General features: G+C 41.9%; 2 protein-coding genes across 6 annotated transcripts in view; one reads left to right on the top strand and one right to left on the bottom strand.

The window, feature by feature from the left end:
• The window catches only part of FILIP1L (filamin A interacting protein 1 like), a 52,723-nt gene extending 43,575 nt beyond the window's left edge, over positions 1–9,148 (top strand). Inside the window, exon 2 of the mRNA XM_062206805.1 lies at positions 8,255–9,148. Within this exon, the coding sequence (XP_062062789.1) occupies positions 8,255–8,446 (192 nt within the window). The 3' untranslated portion in view covers positions 8,447–9,148. The remainder of the gene's footprint in view (positions 1–8,254) is intronic.
• COL8A1 (collagen type VIII alpha 1 chain) overlaps positions 1–27,182 on the bottom strand; it is a 603,924-nt gene that overhangs the window by 388,938 nt on the left and 187,804 nt on the right. For 4 of the 5 annotated variants that reach the window (XM_062206860.1, XM_062206870.1, XM_062206908.1 and 1 more), the window contains exon 1: positions 23,493–23,651. The exons of the other annotated variant lie outside the window; for it this stretch is intronic. In XM_062206860.1, the coding sequence (XP_062062844.1) occupies positions 23,493–23,549 (57 nt within the window). In that variant the 5' untranslated portion in view covers positions 23,550–23,651. Of the gene's footprint in view, positions 1–23,492; positions 23,652–27,182 lie in introns of those variants that run through there. 5 annotated transcript variants of the gene reach the window in all.

Below are 27,182 nucleotides of genomic sequence, written 5' to 3'. Positions count from 1 at the left end.
CAGCGGCTGTGGTCAGTGCCCAGCTCCATCTTAAGGCAGGATTCTATAAGCAAGGGGCACAAACATGCAGAACATTAGGTACCTGACCAGCCTCAGGTAAGACTGAAGAGAAAAATATCAGAAGTGAATGAAAATGATCTAGGAAAGTAGCATCACAATCATTCACATCAAAGCTTAGTAAGTAAGGAGGTGGCTACCTTGTTAGTCCTGATAATGATCAAAGACCTTCCAGAAAAGACAACCAAGAGATCCAGGTCTAGTCACCTTTCAGACAAGTACCACACATTTAGCCCCATATTTGGCATTTCTTCCGCCATTGCAGAAACCTAAAAAAATTTGCTAGATGGAGGATCCTAATTTAAGATTTCTATTTCTTAAGTATCACTATTACTAGTAAGGAAAGACTGATGTTCCCAAGATCATTTTTTAAAAATAATCATTGTGTTTTTTCCCAGCTCACAGGAGAAGTGTTAGGCCTCACCTTTGTCAATCTTTCTCTAAATTCTACTTCCAATTCAGGACTACAATAACTGCAAACCCAGGAACATCCCACATAAAAACTGTCATTACAAAAAAATGTCTCCAATTTGGTCCCCATGTCTCTCCTCTTAATAATTAAAGACACACAAAACCCGTTTCTAGCAGGTGTTTGGCCTGTCAGTTAAGATTCCTGTGTCTCATACTGGAATACTTGGGTTTGAGTCTCAGCTCTGGCTCCTAACTCTACCTTCCTGTTAATGCACACACTCTGGGAGGCAGCAGTGATGGCTCAAGTGTTTGGGAGAAGTGAATTGAGTAAGCACCTCCTAGCTCCAGCCCAAGATCCAGTTGTTGTAGGCATTCAGGAAGTGAACCAGTAGATGGGAGCTCTTGGTCTCTCCATCTCTCAAATATGAAAAATAAATAAATGAACTACTGTAAAACATAACAACCTTCTTCAATAGTTATTTTTAAAAAATGATTTATTTATTTATTTATTTGAGAGGCAGAGTTACAGACACAGGGAGAGACAGAGAGAGAGAGAGATCTTCCATCCGTTGGTTCACTCTCCAAATGGCTGCAACAGCCAGAGCTGGGCCGACCCAAAGACAAGAGCCAGGAGCTTCCTCCAGGTCTCCTACATGGGTGCAGGGGCCCAAGCATTTGGGCGATCTGCTGCTGCCCTCCCATGCCGCTATGGATTCAAAGAGCAGCCTGGACACAAACCGGCGCCAGCATCCAGTACACAGGCGGAGGCTTAACTTACTATGCCACAGACTGGCCCCACAGTTACTTTTTAAACAACACAAATTCTTCAAGAATACAGTAATATCCTTTGGTATTAACGAATCAGCTAGGTTTTTTTCTTCTTTTTAAAAAATAAATAAATGAAAGTTATTTCTTATCTGTTCTGTTGTTCCTGCCTGAATACACCTGTATCAGTCACTTTTTAAACCACAGAAAATGAGTTTTTAGAAAAAGGAGCTAATTAAAAACTGCAGAACGTCAAAGAGTCTTTAGCCTAAGAGGTAAACCATTCCTTCGAGGCAATAAGCAGGGCGTCAGTGGTAGGGATCAAACTGCAATGTACAACATCTCTTGCAGCCCATTTATTCTACATAAAACTTTTTTTCTGGTTATAATAATACAAATTTATTACAGCAACCTTGGAAAATGTAAATGCTTTTGAGGCTGCTGCTTTTGGCTCCTAAGAAGGGTAATGAGAAGACTGTGAAGAACAATGAACAATTATTACTACTTTTTCAGAGACAAACCTATCAACTACGGCCCTATTCCAGGTTTTTCTCAGATTGCCAATGAGGAAGGAAATTCACTTGGTGGGAAAGGGGGGCATCCTGCCCTTACTGCAATTTCCCTGTGCCAGAAAGTGGCAAATTCTTCCACAGAGTACAAGTTTATGTAATCTGTCTGCTCAGTCCAGACACAATGGCTAAGGGGTCAGCCAGGTCACTGAAGGAGAGGGGCAGGATTTCCTTTCCCCTAGCAGTCCAATTCCTGCTGCAATAATGGTAAAATCACTGCACATGGTTCAAGTACTGGGAAGAAATGTACAGTTGTTCTAAGATGTAAGGCTGAGAACAAGTGAAAAAACTGAATGGGTCCAAATGAAAGAATGTGAAAGAAAAAGAAGGGAGAGAGGGGGAGAAAGGGTATCAGTACAGGAAAGAAAAGAAAAAAAAAAAAAAGCCGAGATGAAAGAAAACCTTCACAAACGAATGAAAGAAGAAAGATAAACAAGGTAGACAACAATCAAGGTTCATATATTTTAAGTTAACAAAGTATTTCTACATGTGATGCTCTATGTCTGGCACAAATGAAAACCATGGAATTAGGAAGGATTCTAAAAACTATAATTCAGTGTTTATTCTTGGCTTGCCCCCACTGTCCATTATGTAGTTACCACAGAAAGGCAGATTGAGAGGTGACTAGGAGTGACCACAAACCACAATACATTATAGAACTTTCACCTCAGAAACCGGACAACTCTGTGATATAAAACATAGCAGTGAAACACTATTTAAAACTAAACATAGCTAATCAAATTATAGGATCCCTTGCAGTGTAAAACTAAAGCTTTTAGTGATAAGGTTTTATTACATAATGAAGAAATCCTGGGAAAATCAAGGGAAAAAAGCCAAAGCAGCATAAGAAACTTCGGGCTATTTGCCATACTCATTATCTGTTATTTCCATTCCCCCTCCCCAACACAAATTAGCAGTGATTTGCCAAAAAACATAAAAGACAAAAGAAGATAAAGCAATAATTTTTTGAAGCAATTTTTCTCCAGTTTAGCATTTCCTCTTTTTTACCACCATATCCATCATCATTACTTATGTACTTTCCCTCTGAACACTGAGATAAAAACACAAATACAAAAACACTGTCATTCTGATAACATGGCCTTGACCAAGCATTCCACAGCTGAGACCCTTAGGAAGTCTAGAAGCCCTGAATCCAGTCTTTCCCCGACTTGTCCTCAATTACCACAAATCAAAATAACCCAGGTCCTTGGGAGTCTTGAACGTTTCAATCCTTAGAGGTCAAGGTGTGATGAGGGGCCCTGCAGTTCCAGGGGTCAGGATCATTCCTAAGGGGACACAGTATGTTGACAACACAGCTCCAGAAAGTTCAAAGTACTCACAAAATTCATTTTGAGAAAGGAAACATTCTGACTCCAGCTGTCAAATTAGGATTTGATAGCTTCTTCATAAATGCTGGTTTTGTTCTGGTATATTTCCAAATTTCGGCCTTCCATGATAATGTGAAAGAACACAAGGGTCATGTAGAAACTGGCTGAGAGAACTGCGACTTTGACTACAACTGAAAACACGTCACCTTGGGTGCAATCTGTTGAAATCTTTACTTAGTATATACTAAGCTGATCTTCTGTATATAAAGATAATGAAAAATGAATCTTAAGAATGGGATGGGAGAAGGAGTAGGAGATGGGATGGTTTGCAGGTGGGAGTGTGGTAATCCAAAAGTTGTACTTTCGAAATTTATATTTATTAAATAAAAGTTTTCTAAAAAAAAAAAAAATGAATGAAAAAAAGAACACACGTCACCTAAACTTCTTTTGGCCACTAAGGCTCCCTGTCATCCAATGACTCACAGGAACCAGGGAATCTTGCAGATTGCTAGGTTTCTTTTTAATTTTTTTTTTTTTTTTTTGACAGGCAGAGTGGACAGTGAGAGAGAGAGAGAGACAGAGACAGAGAGAAAGGTCTTCCTTTGCTGTTGGTTCACCCTCCAATGGCCGCCGTGGCCGGCGCACCACACTGATCCGAAGGCAGGAGCCAGGTGCTTCTCCTGGTCTCCCATGGGGTGCAGGGCCCAAGCACTTGGGTCATCCTCCACTGCACTCCCGGGCCACAGCAGAGAGCTGGCCTGGAAGAGGGGCAACCGGGACAGAATCCGGCACCCTGACCGGGACTAGAACCCGGTGTGCCGGTGCCGCAAGGCGGAGGATTAGCCTGTTGAGCCACGGCGCTGGCACTAGGTTTCTTTTTAGAACTTAGGGACAAAATAAGCCAACACTTACAATTTAATGAATACATTCCACAGATAGATTTCTGTTCCTCCTACTGCTCCCTTGATAGAACCATTGCCTCTGCCTCAGCATCCCTCATAGTTGTAATCCATTCCAAATCTCAACTTCCATGTTAAGTTGAATTAAGCATTTTTTTTAAAAAGTCTTTTTTCTTTTATGAATGAGTTTTCCAATTTATTTAATCTCCTTCAAAACATCTGCTTTCTGATGAAACCCAGGAGCCTCCTACTCGGAGTAGAGCATTTGCTGTGTGGTCTTAAAAGAGCCATATGCATGGATTCCTCCTGCAATACATACTCCAAATTTGGATAAAACAAACTTACTTGGAGCTCTTTGACATGATGCTCTATAAAAAAGATCCAAGACATGACACATTTTAAAGCTTCATACCTCATTTATTGAAAAATGTCCAAGTATAAAATTCATATGATAAAAAAAAACAGCATCTTTTTTATTTTTTGGAAATAACATTTAGAGTTGTCCTAACAAAGTAACCAGCCTTTGCTGCCATCTAGAGGTTGAAGCTATGTACCTAAATCGGAATTACCAAGAAAAGCACAAAGCTTACAGCATGAACAGTACAAAAACAGAAACTCACTAACTATTGGACAGTCAGCTCCTATAAATGTCTACCATCCCAAGTCACATTTTCTTTTCCAACACATATCACTGTTGCTTAAAAGAAATAACCTCACCTGTACTGTATTCTTTGTGAATTTGTTTGCTGAACAGATTTAATAAACTGTGGTGCTCACTAAAAATTCATATGCCCATAATTCCACTCCTAGACAATCTTAAATCCAAGTTCAGCATCTGGCCTTTGCTCGGATTTTAAAAGCCCCACAGATGATTTTGATGAGCATTCTTCAAGGTCACCACTGGCCCCCAATGCCCTGGCCTATTACAATGCTGGACTATCTACTGGGCCAGAGTCCCACATAAAAGAAATCTTAAAGTTCATGTCTAAAGAAGGTTCAGCTACGCAATTAGTTTCTCAAAGTGTGGTGGGCTAACTACCTACATTAGAATAAATTACCTTGAGTGTATGTTAAAAATGTGGATCTCAGGGCATATCCACAGACAAATGAATTACAATTTCTAAGGGAGAGGCCCAGGAATATACAATTAAGAAAGTAAATCTACAATTTAAGATTCCAACAAAGATTTTTGTACACTAAATTGGCTAACCAATGTAAATCTTGACAAAGTTAAAGTTTATCACAGAAACCTATCTTGGAAAGGCTATTACTAATTCTATGGTCACATTATCAGCACACTTGATCAGTCCATCACTTATTTCAACTACAAATAACATGGCTGATGTTCACAGAAATGTCCCGATCTCTGAGATGTATCACTCCTTTTTTAATCTCTTAATACGTTAGTATTGCTTTTTATACTTGTAATACTTATTAGATAAAGTGTAGAGAACGCAGATAATGTAAGAAAAAGGATCTATAACCCCACTTGCCAGAGTTAAATGCTAACAGCATGAGTACATTTTCTTCTAGCATTTTCTCTTCAGGAATAGGTATTTAAAACATGTAAACAGTTTTTTATCTTGCTTTTTGATATTTCTAAATAAACATTTTCCTACATCTTCAAAAGCATTATTGTTTAAAGATAGTCTATTTCACTGTGATGATACTGTAATTCACTAGCAGTTTTAAACTGTGTCCATTTTCATTATATTCCTAAAATAAACATCGTTGTCTGCCTCTCTGATTATTTCCTAGAAAAGATTTGAACAACAAAATGCCTAAGTCAGAGAGTGTGAGTTCTATAGAACTTAATCACTTCTATAATCATGGTTGAAGCTGCTCATTTCATGAAACCCTTACTGGTGTGTGGAGTTCTATTTTTCTAAAAAAAAAAAAAAAAAAAAACATAAAAGCTTTGGCTATTTGAGAGATAAAAATGTTAAAGCAGCACTTCAACACTGACGATAAGTATACCATGAAATCAAATTGAACTATAGGAATACCATTAGATAACATCAGAGTATCAACATCTCATGTGTTGACTGTGTACCAAAGTCCATGTGTAAGACTGAGTACCAAAAAATAAGACAACTGAAAAACCAAAACACCCTTGTAGTATCCAGGCACAGAGAATACTGACTAAATGCTCCAAAAGAAAACATATTCCCCATTTAGTGTATCCATAATTGAAGGACACAAATCTTTTTTTTTTTTTTTTTAAAGATGTAGTTACTTATTTGAAAGGCAGAGTTACAGGGAGGCAGAGGCAGAGAAAAGTCCTCTATTCACTGGTTCACTGCTCTGATGGCTGTAACAGCCGGAGCTTGGAGGACCCCTGAAGCCAGGACGCAGGTGCAGCGGACAAAGGACTTGGACTATCTTCCACTGCTTTCCCAGGCCATGGCAGAGAGCTGGATAGGAGGAGGAGCAGCCAGTACTCGAACCAGCACCCATATGGGATGCCTGCACTGCAGGTGGCAGCTTTTCCCACTATGCCACAGTGCCCGCCCCATGGGGCACAAAGTTTTAGCTCTGTATAGATTCAGATTATTAAAATGTTTGGGGATTGTACAAATAAGTGAATGTGACTATTAAGTCCCAATCGCTATGGCATCTTTCATTAAATCTTCACAAAGAACATTATATATTTATAGTGTCTTATCAAAGAATATTTCCAAGACTTTGCCTTATGTTTTGTTAGCACTCCCAACAGTTAATGCCTAACCTCTTGTTTACCATCAAGTACTTTCTTTCCTTTTAGCTCAGTGGATTTCAAACTCTTTACTATGATCCATGCCCCCATTAAAAAAAATTAATCCAGTATGTACATGCACATATACACATAAATAAATTACAACAATATTCATATATTTTAGTACAAGCAACGCACTCTGATGTTCTCATTCTAGTCTATTCTACCTCATTTTAACATTAATGAACAGAGATGCAGCTAACACATATTTTAACCAAATGCTCAATGGTTAAGAGTTAAAATTACATATTCAAGTGAAATAAATGTTGAAGCTCAGTAACATCAGGTTGTATTTTTGAGATATTACATTAAAATTAAAACCCTATAATATATGCACAACTCATATACATGTGAATGGCTATATAAGGAGATAAAGGGACTTTGCTATACTTTGTCAATACAATGAAAAGGCAGAGATAAATTCCCATAGAACGAAAAACAACGTAAGATAAATTCCCTTAACAACAGTATAAGAAATCTATGATGAAAACTAATGTATTTTAAGATTTCTTTAAAAGTAATTGTTATTTATGAATATATAGTATGGAAAGAATAAGGCAACCAAAGAGAAAATAATTGACTCTGGGTTGTAAGGGGACAGCTACAGTTAACTGAGACCTTTCCCCATCGCTTTACCAGTAAGCATTCTCATCTAAAAGCATTTTTTTCATAAACATGAAAATAAAGAATATATTTCTGAGCAAATATGAACTCAATCAATCCTTCACTCTTTCGTACTACATTAACCCACTTTCACAATCCAGACCATTTGACCTGTCACTGCTCTTTCATTCCGCATTAAGTTAGTCAGTAAATTAATACAACACAACACCAATACAATTCCACCTCCACAATGTATCTTCTGAACCCACTTTCCTAGAGGTGCAATTTCCCCTATTTGGCTACAGTTTACATTCCCATCCTTCCTCTCAAATGCAACCTAACTTGAAGTTACTCCACTTCTCAACTCAGTTTGAAACTTTCCTACCTCAGGGCCATTGCCAAAATATTCACTCATCCTGTTACCAAAAGTATTCTCTTATCCTGGAATGCCTTCCCTCATCCTTGCTGTCAAAAATCCTAAAAGGCTTTAAAGAACAAATCAAACACACTTTCTTCATGAAATTCCCCAAGACCAACCAGTTGAAATTAACCTTTTTTCTGGCAATCTCTTAGCTCTTGGTTGAGATTAATTTGGGACACTGCTATCTCCCACTATACCACCACCTAAGAAAAATAATTTATCATTGTACTTACCATTAGTAAAGGCCTTCTTTCAGGCATATATTCAAGATATGTTGGCAGAATTGCTTTCCTGCATTTATTAACTTCATAATCTTTAATGTGATGTGTTCCCAGAACCTAGTGTTTTCAAAACCAAATCCTGGAGCCTGACTCTGTTGTGAATAATGTCTACTTCCCCCACCAACTGTACCATTAACTATCTTTTTTTTTTTTTTTAAATTAAAGATCAAAGAGGTGTGCAAGCAGAGAATCCCAACACGGATCCCTAAACCAAAATCTACAGGCGTCAATAAGATTTCCAGTAAAGGCCCCCAAGGACCTATGGACAAGCCTTATCACCAAAATGGTTGTGGGAAGCTACATATCGTAAGGACTGTTACCTCCAACACTTTCCTCCACATGGGAGGGAGGAGGTAAGTCACACCAATGTACTACCTGGACACATTCATCTACAGAGATATCTGGAAAGAAAATTACCACTGAAGAAGGCCTGAGAGGAAGGACCATGTCTTCAAGAAATGGTGAAGCAGCAAACTGACAGAAGGGTCATTCATGGATAGGTGGACCTGGTGAAGATCATCCTGACAGAGCAGAACAACATTTCTAGAACTATTTTACCTCTCTAAGAATATTTGCATAAACATACAATTGGAGGTCTAGACTCATACTGCAAATTCACCTAATTCCTCTTCCTACTTGTAATCCAACCCAAAGCTGGATTATCTATCATCAGCCTGGAATAGGATTGAATTCAAGACTTCCCTGGTGAACACAAAAGCTGTCTTTTAGTCCACAGAACTTTATAGAATAGCCACATAAGGAAATATGCTAGCAAGAATTCTTAATCTGCTTCAAGAGACAGATTTCCATCAATATGGCAGCACAATTAGAAAACATATTTCAAGGCCCACAACTATGATGTCTGTTAAGACCAAGAAGAAAGAAAAGTGGTTAACTTTTAGTTACAAGAAGGAAAAAAGCAACAAAAATGAATAATAGCTGACTATATCCCTTGTGGGGTCCACCCAACAATCTCTGGTGTATCTATCATATGTGCTTTTTTGCTGGCTCTTGGTCTTCTGTCCCATTTTCCTAAAAGGTCTCAATTCCTATAATACAAGCCCATGGAATATATAGCCAAGCTTGTAAGACAAACCATTTTAGACTGATATTGTGCTTTCTATAGCAATCAAGTATTTGAGATCAAAGATCAATAATACTGACATTTTTTAGGAAGCTATAAAGCACTGTTATAAATGTAGGTTTTTTTGTTTTAAAGATTTACTTATTTATTTAAAGGTCAGAGTTACAGAGAGAGGAGAGACAGAGACAGAGACAGAGGGAGGTCTTCCATCCGCTGGTTCACTCCCTAATTGCCCGCAACGGCTGGAGCTGAGCCCATCTGGAGCCAGGAGCCAGAAGCTTCTTCCAAGTCTCCCAGGCAGGTGCAGGGGCCCAAGGACTTGTGCCATCTTCTACTGCTTTCCCAGGTCATAGCAGAGAGCTGGATTGGAAGTGGAGCAGTCAGGACTCAAACTGGTGTCCATATGGGATGCCAGCACTGCAGGTGGCGGCTTTACCTGCTATGCCACAGCGTTGACCCCTATAAAATTTTTTTTTTTTTTGACACATAGAGTTAGACAGTGAGAGAGAGAGAGAGAGAGAGAGAGAGAGAGAGAGAGAAAGGTCTTCCTTCCGTTGGTTCACCCCCCAAATGGCTGCTACGGCCGGTGCTGCGCCGATCCAAAGCCAGGAGCCAGGTGCTTCTTCATGGTCTCCCATGCGGGTGCAGGGGCCCAACCACCTGGGCCATCCTCCACTGCCTTCCTGGGCCACAGCAGAGAGCTGGACTGGAAGAGGAGCAACTGGGATTAGAACCTAGTACCCAAATGGGATGTGAGCACCGCAGGCGGAGGATTAACCAAGTGAGCCATGGCGCTGGCCCATTCTATAAATGAATCAGCATTATAGAAAAATCTGTCATTATAACAAATGTTTGTTATCAGAAGACTCAAATTCCAATCCTACATTTTCACCCATGGGACACTGAACCTGGCATTCATGTCTAAATTTCAGCGTCTCAGGAAAATGGAATAATTCAAGTCCTTTCTATTTCTGATAACTCAGGAAGATGCTCAATGTTGAGTTCAAACAGCAATCTGTAAGACTGCACACAGTCCTCTGGCAGTAAGCTGTTTCACACTGAAAACTCTCACTGAATCAAGAAAAAAGTGTGCCTGTAATTCAGTATGGACTTATAACACAATGACATTTTAAAACAAATAAGACATTTTCAACACAGAAGACAGTTACATTTCATAAAGCTTTAGTCAGTGGGAAAAAATAAGTGAAGAGTACAATCCAAGGTTTTCTGTGACCCTTTACCAAAAACTGGAGGCATAAGCCAGGAAGAAATCCTTGTTGATAAAGATTACTTCAGCTGGTTGTCCTGGGATGTGCCAGCAGAAGGAGGAATGGGACTGCCATTCCCAATACTTATCTATCAAAACCTGCATCAATGCACTGTGGCCTCTACAAAAACACCCCAGGGCCCATCGGTTTTAAGGAGGAGAAGGAACTGGAGGCCTGGGCAGCACTGAGCCATGCAGCACTGAGAGGGAGAAGGTGCAGCAGTTCCAGCAGTGGCAAAGGAGAGGGTGGAGAGGCCAAGTGAACTAAAAGTCTGAAAGGCAAAAGTCTAAGTTAAAAGAAAGCAGTCAGAGAAGAGTGAGAGGGAATCCACTTAAAAAAGATGATAAAGATCTTACACCAAAGATAATACATGGATGTGTGGGGTGCTTAGCACTGTGCCTGACATGAAGCACCCATTTGCTAAACCTTCAGTGAACAGAGGATGAGTGAATGAGAGAGATAAGGGCCATTCAGTCAAGACATAAGGGAGAAAGTATGCTAAGAGATGGCAATGCTATATGACAAGGTTAGGAAAGAGTTATGTGCTAGTGACGTTAAACATTGGGAATTATGCTAAACTCCTAGAGTGAAAACGGAACAGATTAGATAGAAAAGAGTGGCACAAAATGGAAAAAAGCAACATGCATGAACAATAGTCCTACAAAAACAAAATACCCTGAGCAGGTTTTCCCTTGAAGAGTAGCACAAAATAGGTTCCGTGATGGGAATTTCTAAATTGTTTTTTTCTCTCATTTCAAGAGGAAGTACATTATGAATCAAGCTGGCACAAGTTCAAGAGCAAGGAAGAAAAGAGGGACAAGATATTGTACAAAGTATTTAAAACAGCTAAAGAAAACATTCACATTTCTTTGGCAAGCAGCAGAAACCCATTGGTAATACAGTTCTAACTAATTTCATTAAGACAAAAGCCTTTAAAATAAAGTTCTGTTTAATCAAAAGGACTACCAATCAAAAAATGTGCTTATTTTAAGCAATATGTAATAAAATAAAAACACAAATACAACTAAGTACAGGGAATACTATTTGGAGTTCAACAAAATGGTGTTTGAGTTACACATATGTAACATACATACAATAAAACTGAAGTATAAAGAATCCTGCCAGAGTGTAATGCTGTTTCTGCAGATATACGGTCTCTGAAGAACAGTGCAAATAAAAGAAACTGTTCTAGTAACTCTAGAATTTTCCCAGTCCTTCATTTAATGATTTCTGAACTAGTTCCCCTATAATTTTTTAATCAGTTATCTGAGTTTAACAGGAAGGTGACTGTAATAATATATGACTAATAATTAGGGACTGAGAAATAAAAAGAAAACTAATGCAAATCAATTCTCTCTGGGGTATGTTTCAAATTCACCCTCTTCTGGAGACACATGACACCCAACTCATAGTCTGAGTCTTGGTCTGGGGCAAAGTCTGCAAATTCTGGCCCATAGGCCAAATTCTGTCCAGTGTCTGTTTCATATGGCTTGCAAGCTAAGAATACTTATTAAATTTTTAGATGTTGAAAAACATCAAAAGAAGATTTCTACTGAAAGCAGGGTCCCTGTTCTTGGTGCAAAATCAAAATAAGGAAGACAAGGTTTGAGGTAAAGAGAAATTTAATTTGTAGACAGATGAGGGGGTAGCAGAGCTCCAAGTCTCAAGAACTACAGCCCTCCTGAATGAGGTTTTTAAAAAGGCTACAATGAAAGGGGAGCTGGTCTTGTGAAACTGCAGAGTTGCAAGCCTTTGGTGTTAGGTACGAAGGCTTGTCACTAGATGGATGGATGGCAATACATTCCTTCTCTGTTTTGTTATGGTAGTCCATGAAGTCCACAGGTGATGAGATTAGACCCTGCCTGACCAGATTGTTTTATTCTGGTTGGTCTGATGGTCAAGTGTGCTTTAGTCAGTCTGAGGGCTCTTTGCAGGTGGTACTTACTTACTGACCTAAACCTGGTATTTCTTTAAATGAAATCGCTTGAAACAATACTGATCACCAACAGGTTATCTAATGGAGAAGCAAATGACATGAGTCAAGTGATTAGAAAATTATATGGCCATGTGTCCCACTCCCTCAATTTAATGAGTTAGGCTATGGGAGGGAGCTAGGAAACTGGGTCCTGGTGGTATGGTATCTGCATTCAAGGCACCGTGTTCGGGCTCGGTTTCAAGACGTGAAAATCGTGTAAAATTCAAATTTCATTGTCCATAACATTTTATAGGTACACAGCCATACTCATTTGCTCATTTATTATCTATGACTGCATTTATACTGCAGCAACAGAGTTGAATAGTTAGTAGCTGAGTAGTTACTAGTTGAGTAGTTACTATTGGATCTGCAAAGCCTAAAATATTTACTGTATAGACTTCTAAATATGTTTGCAGACCCCTGATCTAGTATGAACTAGACCTACAAGCAACTCGGGAAAGAGAGTTTAAGAACTGAAATATTTTTTAAAAAGCAATACTAGCAATATAAGAATGCAATTAAGAGTTCTATGAAAGTTTATTAAGAGAAACTATATTTCAAGTTGTTTGCAAAGTTTTATAAAATGTATAATTCAATGAATACACCTAACATGTTGAAGTAAAGAATACCAGATTAAGAATAGATTATAGAATTTATACCACAAAATAATGTAGTATATTATTTTTGATCTGAGGGGGGAAAGCAGAAATATTTATAGGCTTTCCACATATTTTTCAAGAAACTGATGGACCTTTAGCAAAATTTAGCAGAAACCACCCATATATGTGAACTTTCATAGTGGCTGTCATGAACCACTCACTTAATAATTTAGAAGAATTATGAAAATTAAAGTTTTACTATAAATTTTACTGTAAAAAAGTTTTATGAAAATTAAAGTTTTACTGTAAAGTAAACTAGCCCATGGAGGTTATTTGAATCTGTTTACAGTCTTCAGGTACAGAACAATGACTAATAATTTATCCTGCTTTCTCTTTTCTTCCCATTAATTTTCTTTCTTTCTTTCTTTCTTTTTTTTTTTTTTTGACAGGCAGAGTTAGAGAAAGACAGAGAAAAAGATCTTCCTCCCATTGGTTCATCCCCCCAAATGGCTCCTCCGGCCAGCGTGCTGCGCCGATCCGAAGCCAGGAGCCAGGTGCTTCCCCCTAGTCTCCCATGCAGGTACAGGGCCCAAGCACTTGGGCCATCCTCCACTGCCTTCCCAGGCCACAGCAGAGAGTTGGCCTAGAAGAGGAGCAACCGGGACAGAACCAGCGCCCCAACCGGGACTAGAACTCGGAGTGCCGGCGCCACAGGTGGAGCATTAGCCTAGTGAGCCGCGGCGCCGGCCCCCTATTAATTTTCTAAATCCATCTTACCCAATTTTTTCCAGGAACATGTCTTAATACTGTTAGCATTTTTACCAAACCTCATAAATGTATAAATTATATAATGTAAACCATGTTTTTTTCCTCTAATTCCATTAGTATCTAAAACTGGGTTAGGCAAAAAAGGTTAATAAATGATTACAAAGATGGCAAGTCCTAAAGTTGATCCTGTCTTGTGTTATCAACATTTACTGTAAATATCCCAATTCTGAATTTTACATGCATAGGTAATGCCTTTTTACACCAATAAGTCATGGCTGTTTGCCCTCAAAATTAACACTATAAAGAACTAACTTGAGTATAAAAAAAGTCAAAAATAAAACAAACTTGGATATTCTGGTTTAAATGAAAGATTCAAGATGGTCCCCTACTTCATCATTTGCAGAAAGAAAACAGCATTAAGAGCTGACATTATGGCATAGTGGGTAAAGCTGCCGCTTGCAGCGTCAGCACCTCATATGGTCAAGGGTTCGAGTCCCAGCTGCTCCACTTCCAATCCAGCTCCTTACTAATGTGCCTGGGAAAGCAGCGGAATATGACTCAAATCCTTGGGCCCTTGCACCCACATGGAAGACTTGGAAGAAGCTCCTGGCTTCGGAATAGATCAGCTCAGCTCCAGCCATCTTAGCCATTCGGAGAGGGAACCAGCGCATGGACAACTTCTCTTTGCCTCTGCCTCTCAGTAACTCTTTCAAATAAATAAAAATGAATCTTAAAAAAAAAAAAGCATAGGCTGGTGCCACGGCTCACTTGGCTAATCCTCTGCCTGCGGCGCTGGCACCCCAGGTTCTAGTCCTGGTTGGGGCATCGGGTTCTGTCCCGGTTGCTCCTCTTCCAGTCCAGATCTCTGCTGTGGCCCAGGAAGGCAGTGGAGGATGGCCCAAGTGCTTGGGCCCTGCACCCGCATGGGAGACCAGGAGAAAGCACCTGCCTCCTGGCTTCCCATCTGTGCAGTGCCAGCCGTAGCAGCCATTTGTGGTGTGAACCAATGGGAGGAAGACCTTTTTCTCTGTCTCTCTCTCTCTCTAACTCTGCCTGTCAAAAAAAAAAAAAGCATAGACAAAGTAAGTAAAGTGATTTGAATGAGATAGCGTAAGATATTACCACAAAATTATAATGCTTACTGAGGCAACCTAAACTAGAAGAATAATCACATTAATTCTAGATGACAAAAGCTGTTAGGAACTATGCACTCATTTACAAAGTCAGAGTCTGTTGTCCCTTTTCAAAGCATAATTTATAGTGGTAAATCCAAATATAATTATAATTAGAATAAAAATGTTACTAAGACACTGCTGTACAACAAGGACTGCTATTATAATTTTTTTTAAAAATGTATTTATTGATTTGAAAGGCAGAGCAAGGGGGGGGGTGGGGGAAAGAGAGGAAGAGAGAGAGAGAGAGAGAGAGAGAGTGTGTGTGTGTGTGAGAGTGAGAGAGTGAGAGATCTATCTTCTACCCACTGGTTCACTGCCCAAATGGCCTCAAAACCAGGGTTGGGCTAGGCTGAAGCCAGTAGCCAGAAACTCCATCCTGATTTCCCACATGGGTGGCAGGGGTCCAAGTACTTGGGCCATCTTGAACTAAGCAGCCAAGACTCAAACAGGCACCCCAATATGGTATATTAGCATTGATATGGGATGCTGGCAATTCCAAGTAATGGCTTAACTCACTGTGCCAAAATGCCAGTCCTGCTAATCAAATTTTATATAAGAAAAGCAGTATCTGTCAAGTCTTTCAGATGCCTAGACAGGATTTGACAACTTTTTCAGACGATTAAGATTCTCTAGACATAGAACTGCTACGTTCAGGTCTCCAAGAGGGACTGTGAAATATTAATAATTAATCGGTTTACCAAGAAATATTTAATTATTACCTTCTATGTACCCAAATACTATTCTAGGCTCTAAGTACAAGATAAACAAAATCCCTGCTCACATGAAGCTTACATTCCAGTGCTGGAAGAGGGTAGTCATTTAACAAGAAGAACACACTTAATGCCCTGCTGAGAATTACAATAAAACAATAACATAATAAAGCAGTTGTACAGCTACCCTAGACTGGCTGACCAGGAAGTTTCTCTAGATAGGTGATATTTGAACTAGTTCCTAATGTCAAGAGCCAGTCATTTGAAAATCAGAAGGCCAGCATAGAAGGGAATAGAAACAGGTGTTAGGAACTGCTCAGACAGAATGAACTTGGGACTGCTGAGGTACAGAATGAAGGTTAGTGTGGTAGAAACAGTGTAAAATAGAGGAGAGTTAAGAAAAGCAGGACCTGGCAGATAACTGCCATGGTAACTAATCAGTTTTATTCTGCAGCCTGGGGATGAGACATTGGAGGGTTTCAGCAGGAAAATCATCTCACTTCTCTTTTAAAAGGATTAGGGGGTGGGGGTCATTGTGATGCAGTGTGGAACTGGCCTCTTGGGATGGCAGTATCTACTATCTGAGTGCCTGGAATTGAGTTCTTACACTAATTCCAATCCACCTTCCTGATACTATGCCTGAAAAGCAGCAGATGATGAACCAAGTACTTGGATCCCTGTCACTCACGTGGAAGACCTGGATGGAGTTTCCGGTTCCTGGCTTCACCTTGGACCAGCCCTGACTGTTGAGGGCATTTGGGAAGTGAATCAGTAAATGGAAATTATTTGTCTCTCTCTCTCTCCCCTCTGCCTTTCAAATAAGTCTTAAAAAATATAAAAGGATTGGAGTGGGTATTTGGTGGAGAGGCTTTTTTTTTAATGCATTATGATAATTTATTTGTTATGAAATAAAATTGCAGCTTTTTTATAACTGAACATAAAGTATCTAAAAATTTATGAGCAGGTAAAAATTAACACTCATGTATTTGATCACTTGGACCTAATTTTTTTTTAGTCAAAGTAGGTTTATTCTTTTTCTAAACAAATTTTCAAATAATGTTTACTTTAAAAGCACATGTTCTATCTCTACTGACATTATTCAAATAAACATTGACTTTTATTCAAATAGACTAGATGTGCCAAAAAGCTAACCAATTCACATACAAAATATATATACAAAGAACTGCTTATTTTATATTTTCACTTTAAGAATAGGTTAAAATGGCCGGCGCCGCGGCTCACTAGGCTAATCCTCTGCCTTGTGGCGCCGGCACACCGGGTTCTAGTCCCGGTCGGGGCACCGATCCTGTCCCAGTTGCCCCTCTTCCAGGCCAGCTCTCTGCTATGGCCAGGGAGTGCAGTGGAGGATGGCCCAAGTCCTTGGGCCCTGCACCCCATGGGAGACCAGGAGAAGCACCTGGCTCCTGCCATCGGAACAGCGCGGTGCGCCGGCCGCAGCGCGCTACCGCGGCGGCCATTGGAGGGTGAACCACCGGCAATGGAAGACCTTTCTCTCTGTCTCTCTCTCTCACTGTCCACTCTGCCTGTCAAAAAAAAAAAAAAAAAGATTTATTTTATTTATTTGAAAGACACATTTACAGAGAGAAGTAGAGGCAGAAAGAGAGGTCTTCCATCCACTAGTTCACTCCCCAGATGGCCACAATGGCTGGAGCTCCGCCAATCCGAAGCCAGGAACTTCTTCCGGGTCTCTCATGTGAGTGCAGGGGCCCAAGGACTTGGGCCATCTTCTACTGCTTTCCCAGGCCATAGCAGAGAGTTGGATCAGAAGAGGAGCAGCTGGGCCTAGAACCGGCACCCATATGAGATGCCGGCGCTTCAGGCCAGGGCTTTAACCCTCTGCACACAGAGCCAGCCCCAATAAATAAATCTTTTTTAAAAAAGAAAATTATAATAACTATTATGAGAAAGTAGACTCTGGTTTTAGTTTGCCTGCTAGTGAACCACATCACATCAACTTACTGAGCAACATAACCTCTTAGTGCCTCAATTGCCTCCTGTATGAAATGAGCTAACAGTAACTATTTGTGAAGACTAAAGGAGCTACTACATGCAAAGCAATCCAAGTAGTATTTGGCAGATGGTAAGCACTCAACAAATGCAAACTGCTGTTATTACCTGCAGTCTTTTTTTTTTTAATATTTATTTTTATTTGAAAGTCAGAGTTACACAGAGCGAGGAGAAGCAGAGAGAGAGAGACAGGTCTTCCATCTGCTGGTTTAGTCCCCAATTGGCTTCAACAGCCGGAGCTGTGCTGATGCAAAGCCAGGAGCCAAGAGCCTCTTCTTGGTCTCCCACATGCGTGCAGGGCTCCAAGCACTTGGGCCAACCTCCACCACTCTCCCAGGTCACAGCTGAGAGTTGGATTGGAAGTGGAGCAGCCAGGACTCGAACCAGAGCCTGTATGGGATGCCGGCACTGCAGGCAGCAGCGTCACCCACCATGCCACAGCACTGGCCCCACCTGCAGTCTTAACACTTCAGTTTTCTAGTCAGATGCTTGGTAAGAGATGGCGTCAAAGAATCAGAATGAGCTAGGAAAGCCTGTGAAAAATTTCTGGCTCAACAGGCTAATCCTCTGCCTTGTGGCGCCGGCACACCGGGTTCTAGTCCCGATCGGGGCACTGGATTCTGTCCCGGTTGCCCCTCTTCCAGGCCAGCTCTCTGCTATGGCCAGGGAGTGCAGTGGAGGATGGCCAAAGTGCTTGTGCCCTGCACCCCATGAGCCTTCAGATCAGCGCGGTGCGCCGGCCGCAGCTCACCGGCCGTGGCGGCCATTGGAGGGTGAACCAACGGCAAAGGAAGACCTTTCTCTCTGTCTCTCTCTCTCTCACTGTCCACTCTGCCTGTCAAAAAAAAAAAAAAAAAAAAAAAAAAGACATGGGGCTAAGAGTTGCAGTTTCTAAAAACATCCTCTTTTAAAACTAAGCTATCTGTGGGGCCGACACTGTGGCGTAGTGGGTAAAGCCGCTGCCTGCAGTGCCGGCATCACATATGGCTGCTGATTCAAGTACCGGCTGCTCCTCTTCTGATCCAGCTCTCTGCTATGGCCTGGGAAAGCAACGGAGGATGGTCCAAATGCTTGGGCCCCTGCATCCACGTGGGAGACCTGGAAGAAGCTCCTGGATTCAGATCGGCTAAGCTCCAGCGGTTGCAGCCATTTGGAATGAACCATCAGATGGAAAATCTCTCTCTGCCTCTCTGTAACTCTTCCTTTCAAATAAATAAATCATAAAAAAAAATAAAAAAAAAAGTAAGCTCTTTGTATGCCAGTTATTCCAAAATCTCTGTCTCCAACATGGTCCTGACTCCCTCCCTGAACCTCTAGACTCACAAACCCAGGTGCCTATTGGACATATTCAGTAATTTAATTTTTTAAAGAATTATTTATTTAAGAGGCAGAAATGAGAGAAATTGGGTGTTGGAGGGCAGGAGAAGACAGAAAGAGTGAGCTCCCATCTGCTGATTCACAATCCAAATATTCCCAAAAGCTAAGACTAGCCCAGGCCTAAGCCAGGAGCCAGAAACTGAACCCAAATCTCTCATGTAGTGGCTGAGCCTTCACCTCTGCCTACCTAGGTCTGCACAAATGACGAATCTGGAATCAGGAGCCTGAGATGGGTATCAACAAAGGCCCTCTGATCTGGGATACAAGCACCCTAACTACTATGTCTAATCCAAGCCCTTTGACTTAAAAATACAATAGGCATACCAACAGAACACAGAGAGAAAGTAGTCTTCTCTCAAGTGAGGGAAGAACTAAGTGATTACCTCTAATTTCAGAATCTCTTGGCTCTGCTCCATAAATTACAAAAATCCATGCTGTGATTGACACTTTCTTTTCAGCTCCATACTGAGAAAGTAACCAGACTGGTCAATTACATTAAAATCTCCAACACTGTACCTGCTCCCTTTAGCATTAATACTTGTCAATCATAATCCTACTGCATGTATTGCTTACTATAAGTCACTTCAAATTATTCCTGAAGCAGGGCAGGGAATAAGGATATAAGCTAAATGAAATATTAGCCTTTAGACAATTCTTGCGCTCTGGTACCTGAGGCAGACTGGAATACACATTCCTTGGAATTGGCAACTCTCAGTTACCTGATTCCTGGGCAAGACTCCAGTTGTCGCCAATGACGTCACCAGACATCGCAAGTGAACCAGGATAGCCCCAGCAAAATTTTAATAGCATGGCCTTATACATGCATATTCCTATACATATAAGTCTGATCACCGTGAATTCTGTAGCAGCTAGAATGCACGTATGCATTCACTCACTCCACTAACGTCTACCAAACACCAATTAGGTGCCAGGTGTCATGTTGGGCTCCAGTCTAATGCAGTACTCGAATACAAAAATGACAGGTTTTAAAGAGCCATAACATCTCTAAGCTACAAGCTACATGGAAGAAGGCAGAAGTACTGTCAAAATATTGTATAGTTCCTTAGACAAGAAGTAGATAGCTACATATATTAGACAGGTGTTATAAATCATGTAAATCAACAAATACTTGTTGAATAAGTGACTAACATCCTCCATCACCTGGCCACTAGTAATATGATCTGAAAACAAGTGATAGGATAAGATGTTTACTTTTTTTTTTTTTTTTTTTTTTTTACAGGCAGAGTGGACAGTGAGAGAGAGAGACAGAGACAGAGAGAAAGGTCTTCCTTTTGCCGTTGGTTCACCCTCCAATGGCCACCACGCTGCAGCCGGCACACCACGCTGATCCTAAGGCAGGAGCCAGGTGCTTCTCCTGGTCTCCCATGGGGTGCAGGGCCCAAGCACTTGGGCCATCTTCCACTGCACTCCCTGGCCATAGCAGAGAGCTGGCCTGGAAGAGGGGCAACTGGTACAGAATCCGGCACCCCGACTGGGACTAGAACCTGGTGTGCCGGCGCCACAAGGCGGAGGATTAGCCTATTGAGCTGCGGCGCTGGCCAAGATGTTTACTTTTATATCCAAGTAGCATAATCTACAACAGGAATAAAAGCATTGTTACAACTATTTTTTTTTCTCTAACTTAAAGCACTATTTCTCCTTTGACCATCAAAGTACAACATAATTCAGATATATTTTAAGATACATATAATTCAGATATATTTTATTTATTTATTTATTTGGCAGGTAGAGTTATAAACAGTGAGAGAGAGAAAGAGAGAAAGGTCTTTCCATTGGTTCACTCCCCAAATGGCCGCCACGGCTGGCGCTGCGCCGATCCAAAGCCAGGAGCCAGGCGCTTCTTCCTGGTCTCCCATGTGGGTGCAGGGGCCCAAGCACTTGGGCCATCCTCCACTGCCCTCCCGGGCCACAGCAGAGAGCTGGATTGGAAGAGGAGCAACTGGGACTAGAACCCGGCGCCCGTCCAGGATGCTGGCACCGCAGACGGAGGATTAACCAAGTGAGCCACGGTGCTAGCCCTCTCAGATATATGTTAAGCTGTATTTTAATATTTCTCCATTACACAGGAAGAAATCAGCATTCCTGAATTGGTTCAGCTGTAATTTCTCCAAATTAAGATAGTCAAGATACTAATAATCAAGCAACTTTCAAAGAAACTTATATGCTTACTTGAAATCAGTTAGAAAGCAAGTTATTCGTAAATTTAATGTCTTCAATTTTCAAAGTTTAGTCTTATGCCCAGAAAAAAATTTGAAAAGTAGGGTGATACTAGGGACTCCAACATCTTTTCTTGCTGGGAATCCTGGCAACTTAGATGAAATAGGTTGTAGTGTCTTAAAGTTCTACTACAGTCAATGTTTAGAACTTGGTTAGTAAAATCCTAAAAATTGTGATCTCTAAAGACCCTTCATTTTATAGATCACAATACTGAGGCCCAGAAAACCACAAAAAATGAGGGGAAAACTGTGACTTTAACAATCACTCATACTTAACTCTTCCCAGGCCTCTTCCTCAATGTGTGTTCCTAATAACATTACTTCTCTGTTTCTTCATCTATTAAAACAAAATCAATCCTTCCCTATTTGGGGGTGTTACAAAAATTAAATGAATTCATATTTTGAAAACATCTGGCACATAATAGATATTCAGCACATGCTGACCTCTGTTCTTCCAAAGGATGACTAACATGAGAGTCACATAGCTATGAGGGGCACATGCAGGACAAGAATCAAGAAATGGGCTATCTTCCCCATTCAAAAGGACTTCAAATATTTCTTAAACAGCCTTTATCCTTGAGTCACATCATAAAATACAGCTTTTAGCTTTCAACAGCTCAGTTGGTGGGTGAAGTAAATATGGAACCCACAGGGCTGCAAAGATATTCGTGCCTTCAGGCATAAAGATACTTTTTAGAGAAGCAAGGCTGCAGAGTGAGTGAGGAAGTTTATCATGAAAGTATTAGACTGGCTACTTTCAAAAAATGACACCTGCTTAATATGAGCAAGATCCCTCTGGAAACAGTGCAACAACTGAAACTGGCTATGTTTATTTATTTATTTATTTTTAATTTACTTGAGAGGTAGAGAGAGAAGAGGCAGAAAGAGAAACCTCCCACCCACTGGTTCACTCCCCAAATTCCAGCAACAACAGGGACTGGGCCCGGGCTGAAGTTGGGAGCCAGAAACTCAGTCCAGGTCTCCCACATGGGTGTCAGGGACCCAAATACTTGAGTTATCAACTGCTGTCTCCCAGAGTCTGCATTGGCAGGAAGCTGGAATCAGGAGCTGGAGCTGGAAACCAAACCAAGGAACTTGAATGTGAGACACAGGTGTCTTAACTGCTATGTCAAAAGAAACACGAATCGCCAGCCCCAGGAGTTACTTATTTTTAACAGGTATTTCACAACCATTATTTCAACGTTGTCTGTAGAATATATGAATCAAATGTCTGTCATGAGCATGGCCCTGTGGACAATACAAACACGAATCCCACTTAGGTACTGTACTCAAAAACTCACAGGATCTGGTAAAGAAAGGCAGACCTTTAAGAGTGCTGATTTTAAAAAGTCATAATTGAGTGTTAAGACTTATGAGACCTGAATAGTTCAAGGGCGGCCTGGGGTGAGGAGATACCTTAATGCTACTCAGAGATCAAATTCTCAACATTAGTAAAGAGTACACACACAGTACAGCAAAGTAAAAACTATTCAAACTGTGTTAATTCTAACCTTGTTTCTGATGCAAATTAGGTAGGGACCTTGCCCAATTGCTTAATATCTTCAAGTTAATGTTCTTCATCTGTAAAAGTGAGTTCAAAGGAGTGGTCTCAATGTAAGCCCCCTTTCTAGCACGAATATTCCAAATAACACGATAATGACAACAGGGAAATAGCTTATGTTTACTGCGCATATCTTACGTACAAAGCACTGTGCTCAACTGCATCACTTGCTCTAGATTCAGCTAATCTTCACACCAACTTTATGAAGTAGGCATTATCACCCTTATGTCACAGATGAGGCAAGGAGACAACACAGTATGAGTACTGGGTCGTGATTCGAAATGAAGCAGCCACCCTAGTTCAGTGCTTATCCTTAATCCCAACACAAAACTCTCTCTCCTCATGAAGACTGTTTTATCCTTCTCAAGAAACGAGAGGAAAAGAGAGCTTGGACAAGGGTGCTTCCTGCCTGGCAAGCAGGCAGGAAAAGCTGAGTTAATGCCACACTTGTCTGTTTCACGTGTTAAAAATGTTCCCTTCGCGCGCCATGCTCACGCGCTCCACAGCTGTGCGTCCAACTGCGGGGCGGAACACGGTGACAACCAGAAGCGGGCCAGGGGCTGAGGTGCCAGGGAGGACTCCCGGGAGGAGGCTCCGCAGGAGCGCGAACAGACTCGGTACCTGGACTGCGGCCCGCTCCCGCCGGCTGGCTCTCCCACCACTCGTCTCCAAGATCATCTGCCATCTCTTTCCGGGATTCGACGCGAGCGGACTACCAAGATCAAGCGGCCCGCGGCTGGCAACCACGCTGCTCGCTAAACCTCCTCCCAACACCGTCGCCTCCGCCCCGCAGCGATGACGTCACAGACACGCCCCGCCTCCCAGGCGCCCGCGCCCAGACTCGACGCAGTTTCCACACAGGCGCCAGTGGGCAGGCTCAATCTGGAAATAGTAAATAAACTCCCTAAAGCGTAAAGAGAAGAAGACACATAGGCTCAAAAATATTATCATTTCTAAAATACTTGTTTCACGATTTTCTTTGTTTGAGATTTTGTTATCGCCAAAAAAGATTGTGTCGAAAGTGTGAGACACGACACAGAAATAATTTTCGTCTGTTCAGTTTCAAAGAACCGGCGCCGCGGGAGAAGACGTGAGCACGTGGGTGTGTTTTCGCCTGTGTGTCAGTAGTTGGGCGCTTGGGTCTTGATACAGTTTTCTCTTGGAAAATGTGTACAAAAGTTGGTGACCAGCCGGCACCGTGGCTTAACAGGCTAATCCTCTGCCTTGCGGCGCCGGCACCCCGGGTTCTAGTCCCGGTTGGGGCGCCGGATTCTATCCCGGTTGCCCCTCTTCCAGGCCAGCTCTCTGCTGTGGCCCGGGAGTGCAGTGGACGATGGCCCAGGTCCTTGGGCCCTGCACCCGCATGGGAGACCAGGAGAAGCACCTGGCTCCTGCCTTCGGATCAGCGCGGTGCGCTGCCTGTAGCAGCCATTGGAGGGTGAACCAACGGCAAAAAGGAAGACCTTTCTCTCTGTCTCTCTCTCTCACTGTCCACTCTGCCTGTCAAAAAAAAGTTGGTGACCGTGAATGTCGGGGCTTGAGTGTAATTGTGGCTAACGCCCTTTTTATCTGCTGAGAGTAAAGAAAATGCGCTTGGTCTGGAAGACCGTGGATGGCCGTGAGTGTCCCGGAAACTTGAGAATCTCCTCTCCCATTGTCTGGCAGTTTCGTCTCCCTTGGTTTTGTAAAACTGAATGAAGAGAGACTCTCATCCTCTAACTATGAGTGGATAAGAGAATGAGACAAGTACTGCTTGCCTCATTCCCAATATGAAGCAGAAATGACAAGGCCGGCGCCATGGCTCAATAGGCTAATCCTCCGCCTTCGGCGCCGGCACCCAGGGTTCTAGTCCCGGTTGGGATGCTGGTTCTGTCCCAGTTGCTCCTCTTCCAGTCCAGCTCTCTGCTGTGGCCTGGGAGCACAGTGGAGGATGGCCCAAGTGCTTGGGCCCTGCACCCCATGGGAGACCAGGAGAAGCACCTGGTTCCTGGCTTCTGATCAGCGTAGTTCTGGCCGTGGCAGCTATCTGGGGGGTGAACCAACGGAAGGACAGACCTTTTTTCTCTGTCTCACTGCCTAACTCTTGCCTGTCAAAAAAAAAGAAAGAAAAGAAAAAAGAAATGACAAGGAAAACCCACCGGCCGCCAAGTGCTGGGACTAGCTGGTGAGTGTGGACAGTGTTATCCAGGACGGTCTTTGTACCCAAAGTTGAAAGTCATACAAAATGTGTGAAATACACACAGTGTGCCTGACATTATGCAGCCAGTGGTGGTTTAAAGGTGAGGGGAACATAATCGCACCTTCTAAATTCCATCAGCTAGAGCAGGGGAACTAGGACTTAGAAGAATGAAAGTCTAGATTTGTAACGGAAAACTGCATCAAAAATGACAAGGCAGGAAACCTTAATCTTATGAGAATAGGATTAGGCATGTGTGGGAAATTACCAAAAGTCACCCAATAGGTAGTTTATAAATACGTTAATAATCTGACTTTATTAGTACACCCTAAAAGGAAAGAGATCAAGTATACACGTGGCAGATGTAAAATAATCTAACCGAGGAAGGCATTTTTTAAAAAATTTTTTTATTATTTGACAGAGTTAAACAGTAAGAGAGACAGAGAGAAAGATCTTCCTTCCATTGGTTCACCCCCCAAATGGCTGCTACGGCTGGAATGACGCCAATCCGAAGCCAGGAGCCAGGTGCTTCCTCCTGGTCTCCCATGCGGGTGCAGGGGCCCAAGCACTTGGGCCATCCTCCACTGCCTTCCTGGGCCACAGCAGAGAGCTGGACTGGAAGAGGAGCAGCCGGGACTAGAACCCGGTACCCCTATGGAATGCCGGCGCCACAGGCAGAGGATTAACCAAGTGAGCCATGGCGCGGGCCCCCATTTTTTCTTTGGTGAAGAAATGATGATAGAAGACTCTAGTGATTGATAGAATATGGAAGATGAGAGTTAGATAAGGAATACCAATATGGAAGAGAAAGTGTTATGGCAAATGAACATATAAGAAGATGCTCAGTCTTTGTGAATTTGAGAAATACCAAAAGTTGCCACAGTGACATATGATTTCCAAGCAGTGACAAGTCTGGCTATGCCAAATTATAGACATGTGCTTCAGTGGGAATTCTTACATATTACTGATGTGACTGTAAATTGGTTTAACTTCTTAGAAAAGCGATTTGCCACAATCTAGTAAAGGTGAACATTCACACAGCATAGGATTCAGCAACTCCATTCCTATATACTTCCATATACCCTTGGGAACTCTTGCATATGTGTGCCAGGAAACTACAAGCATTCACAGCAGTACTGTTATTCATTACAAAAACTGGAAAAACCCAAAAGTGCTTCTGTAGAAAAATGAGTAATTAAATGATAGCATAGTCAGATAATTAAACAGCACAAATGAATGAATATACATAAGAACATAGATAGGTCTTACAAATATAATGCTGACATTTAAAAAAATGAAGTTCCCAGGGCCAGCACTGTGGCATAGTGGGTTAACGCCCTGGCCTGAAGTGCTGGCCAGCATCCCATGTGGACACTGGTTCGAGACCTGGCTGCTCCACTTCCAATCCAGCTCTCTGCTATGGCCTGGGAAATCAGTGGAGGATGACCCAAGCCCTTGGGCCCCTGCACCCGCTTGGGAGACCTGGAAGAAGCTCCTGGCTCCTGGCTTCAGATCAGCGCAGTTCCGGTTGTTGTGGCCAATTGGGGAGTGAACCAGTGGATGGAGGACCTCTCTCGCTGCCTCTCCTCTCTCTATGTAACTCCGACTTTCAAATAAATAAATCTTAAAAAAAAAAAATGAAGTTCCCAATGCCATTTTTGTAAAGCTTGAATGAAAGGACAGGTAAAATTATTTAGGCAAAAAATACATATTTTGGGATTTTAAGTTAAGAGAATAACAAGGAACAGATTTATGATTTGAATTGGGGGAGAAGGGTGGTCAGAAAGATGGAATTAAGAGAATAAAGGTGAAAGTAAATTATTGGCAAAAATCCAATTCTGAGGTATGATGGAGAGGTCCCAGGCATACAATAAATTATTTTTTGAAAGATTTATTTATTTATTTGAGAGAGTTACAGAGAGAGATGTCTTCCATCTACTGGTTCACTCCCCAAATGGCCACAATAGCCAGAGCTGGGCTGATCTGAAGCCAGGAGGCAGGAGCCTGTTCCAGGTCTCCCATGTGGATACTGGGCCCCAAGCACTTGCACCATCCTCCACTGCTTTTCTAGGGCATTAGCAGGGAGCTGGGTTGGAAGTAGAGCATCCAGGGCTCAAATTGGCACCCATGTGGAA

This window comes from Lepus europaeus, chromosome 2 (genome assembly GCF_033115175.1).
Source record: "Lepus europaeus isolate LE1 chromosome 2, mLepTim1.pri, whole genome shotgun sequence".
Classification (NCBI taxonomy): Eukaryota; Metazoa; Chordata; class Mammalia; order Lagomorpha; family Leporidae; genus Lepus; species Lepus europaeus.
This window is presented reverse-complemented; position numbering and strand designations above follow the sequence as displayed.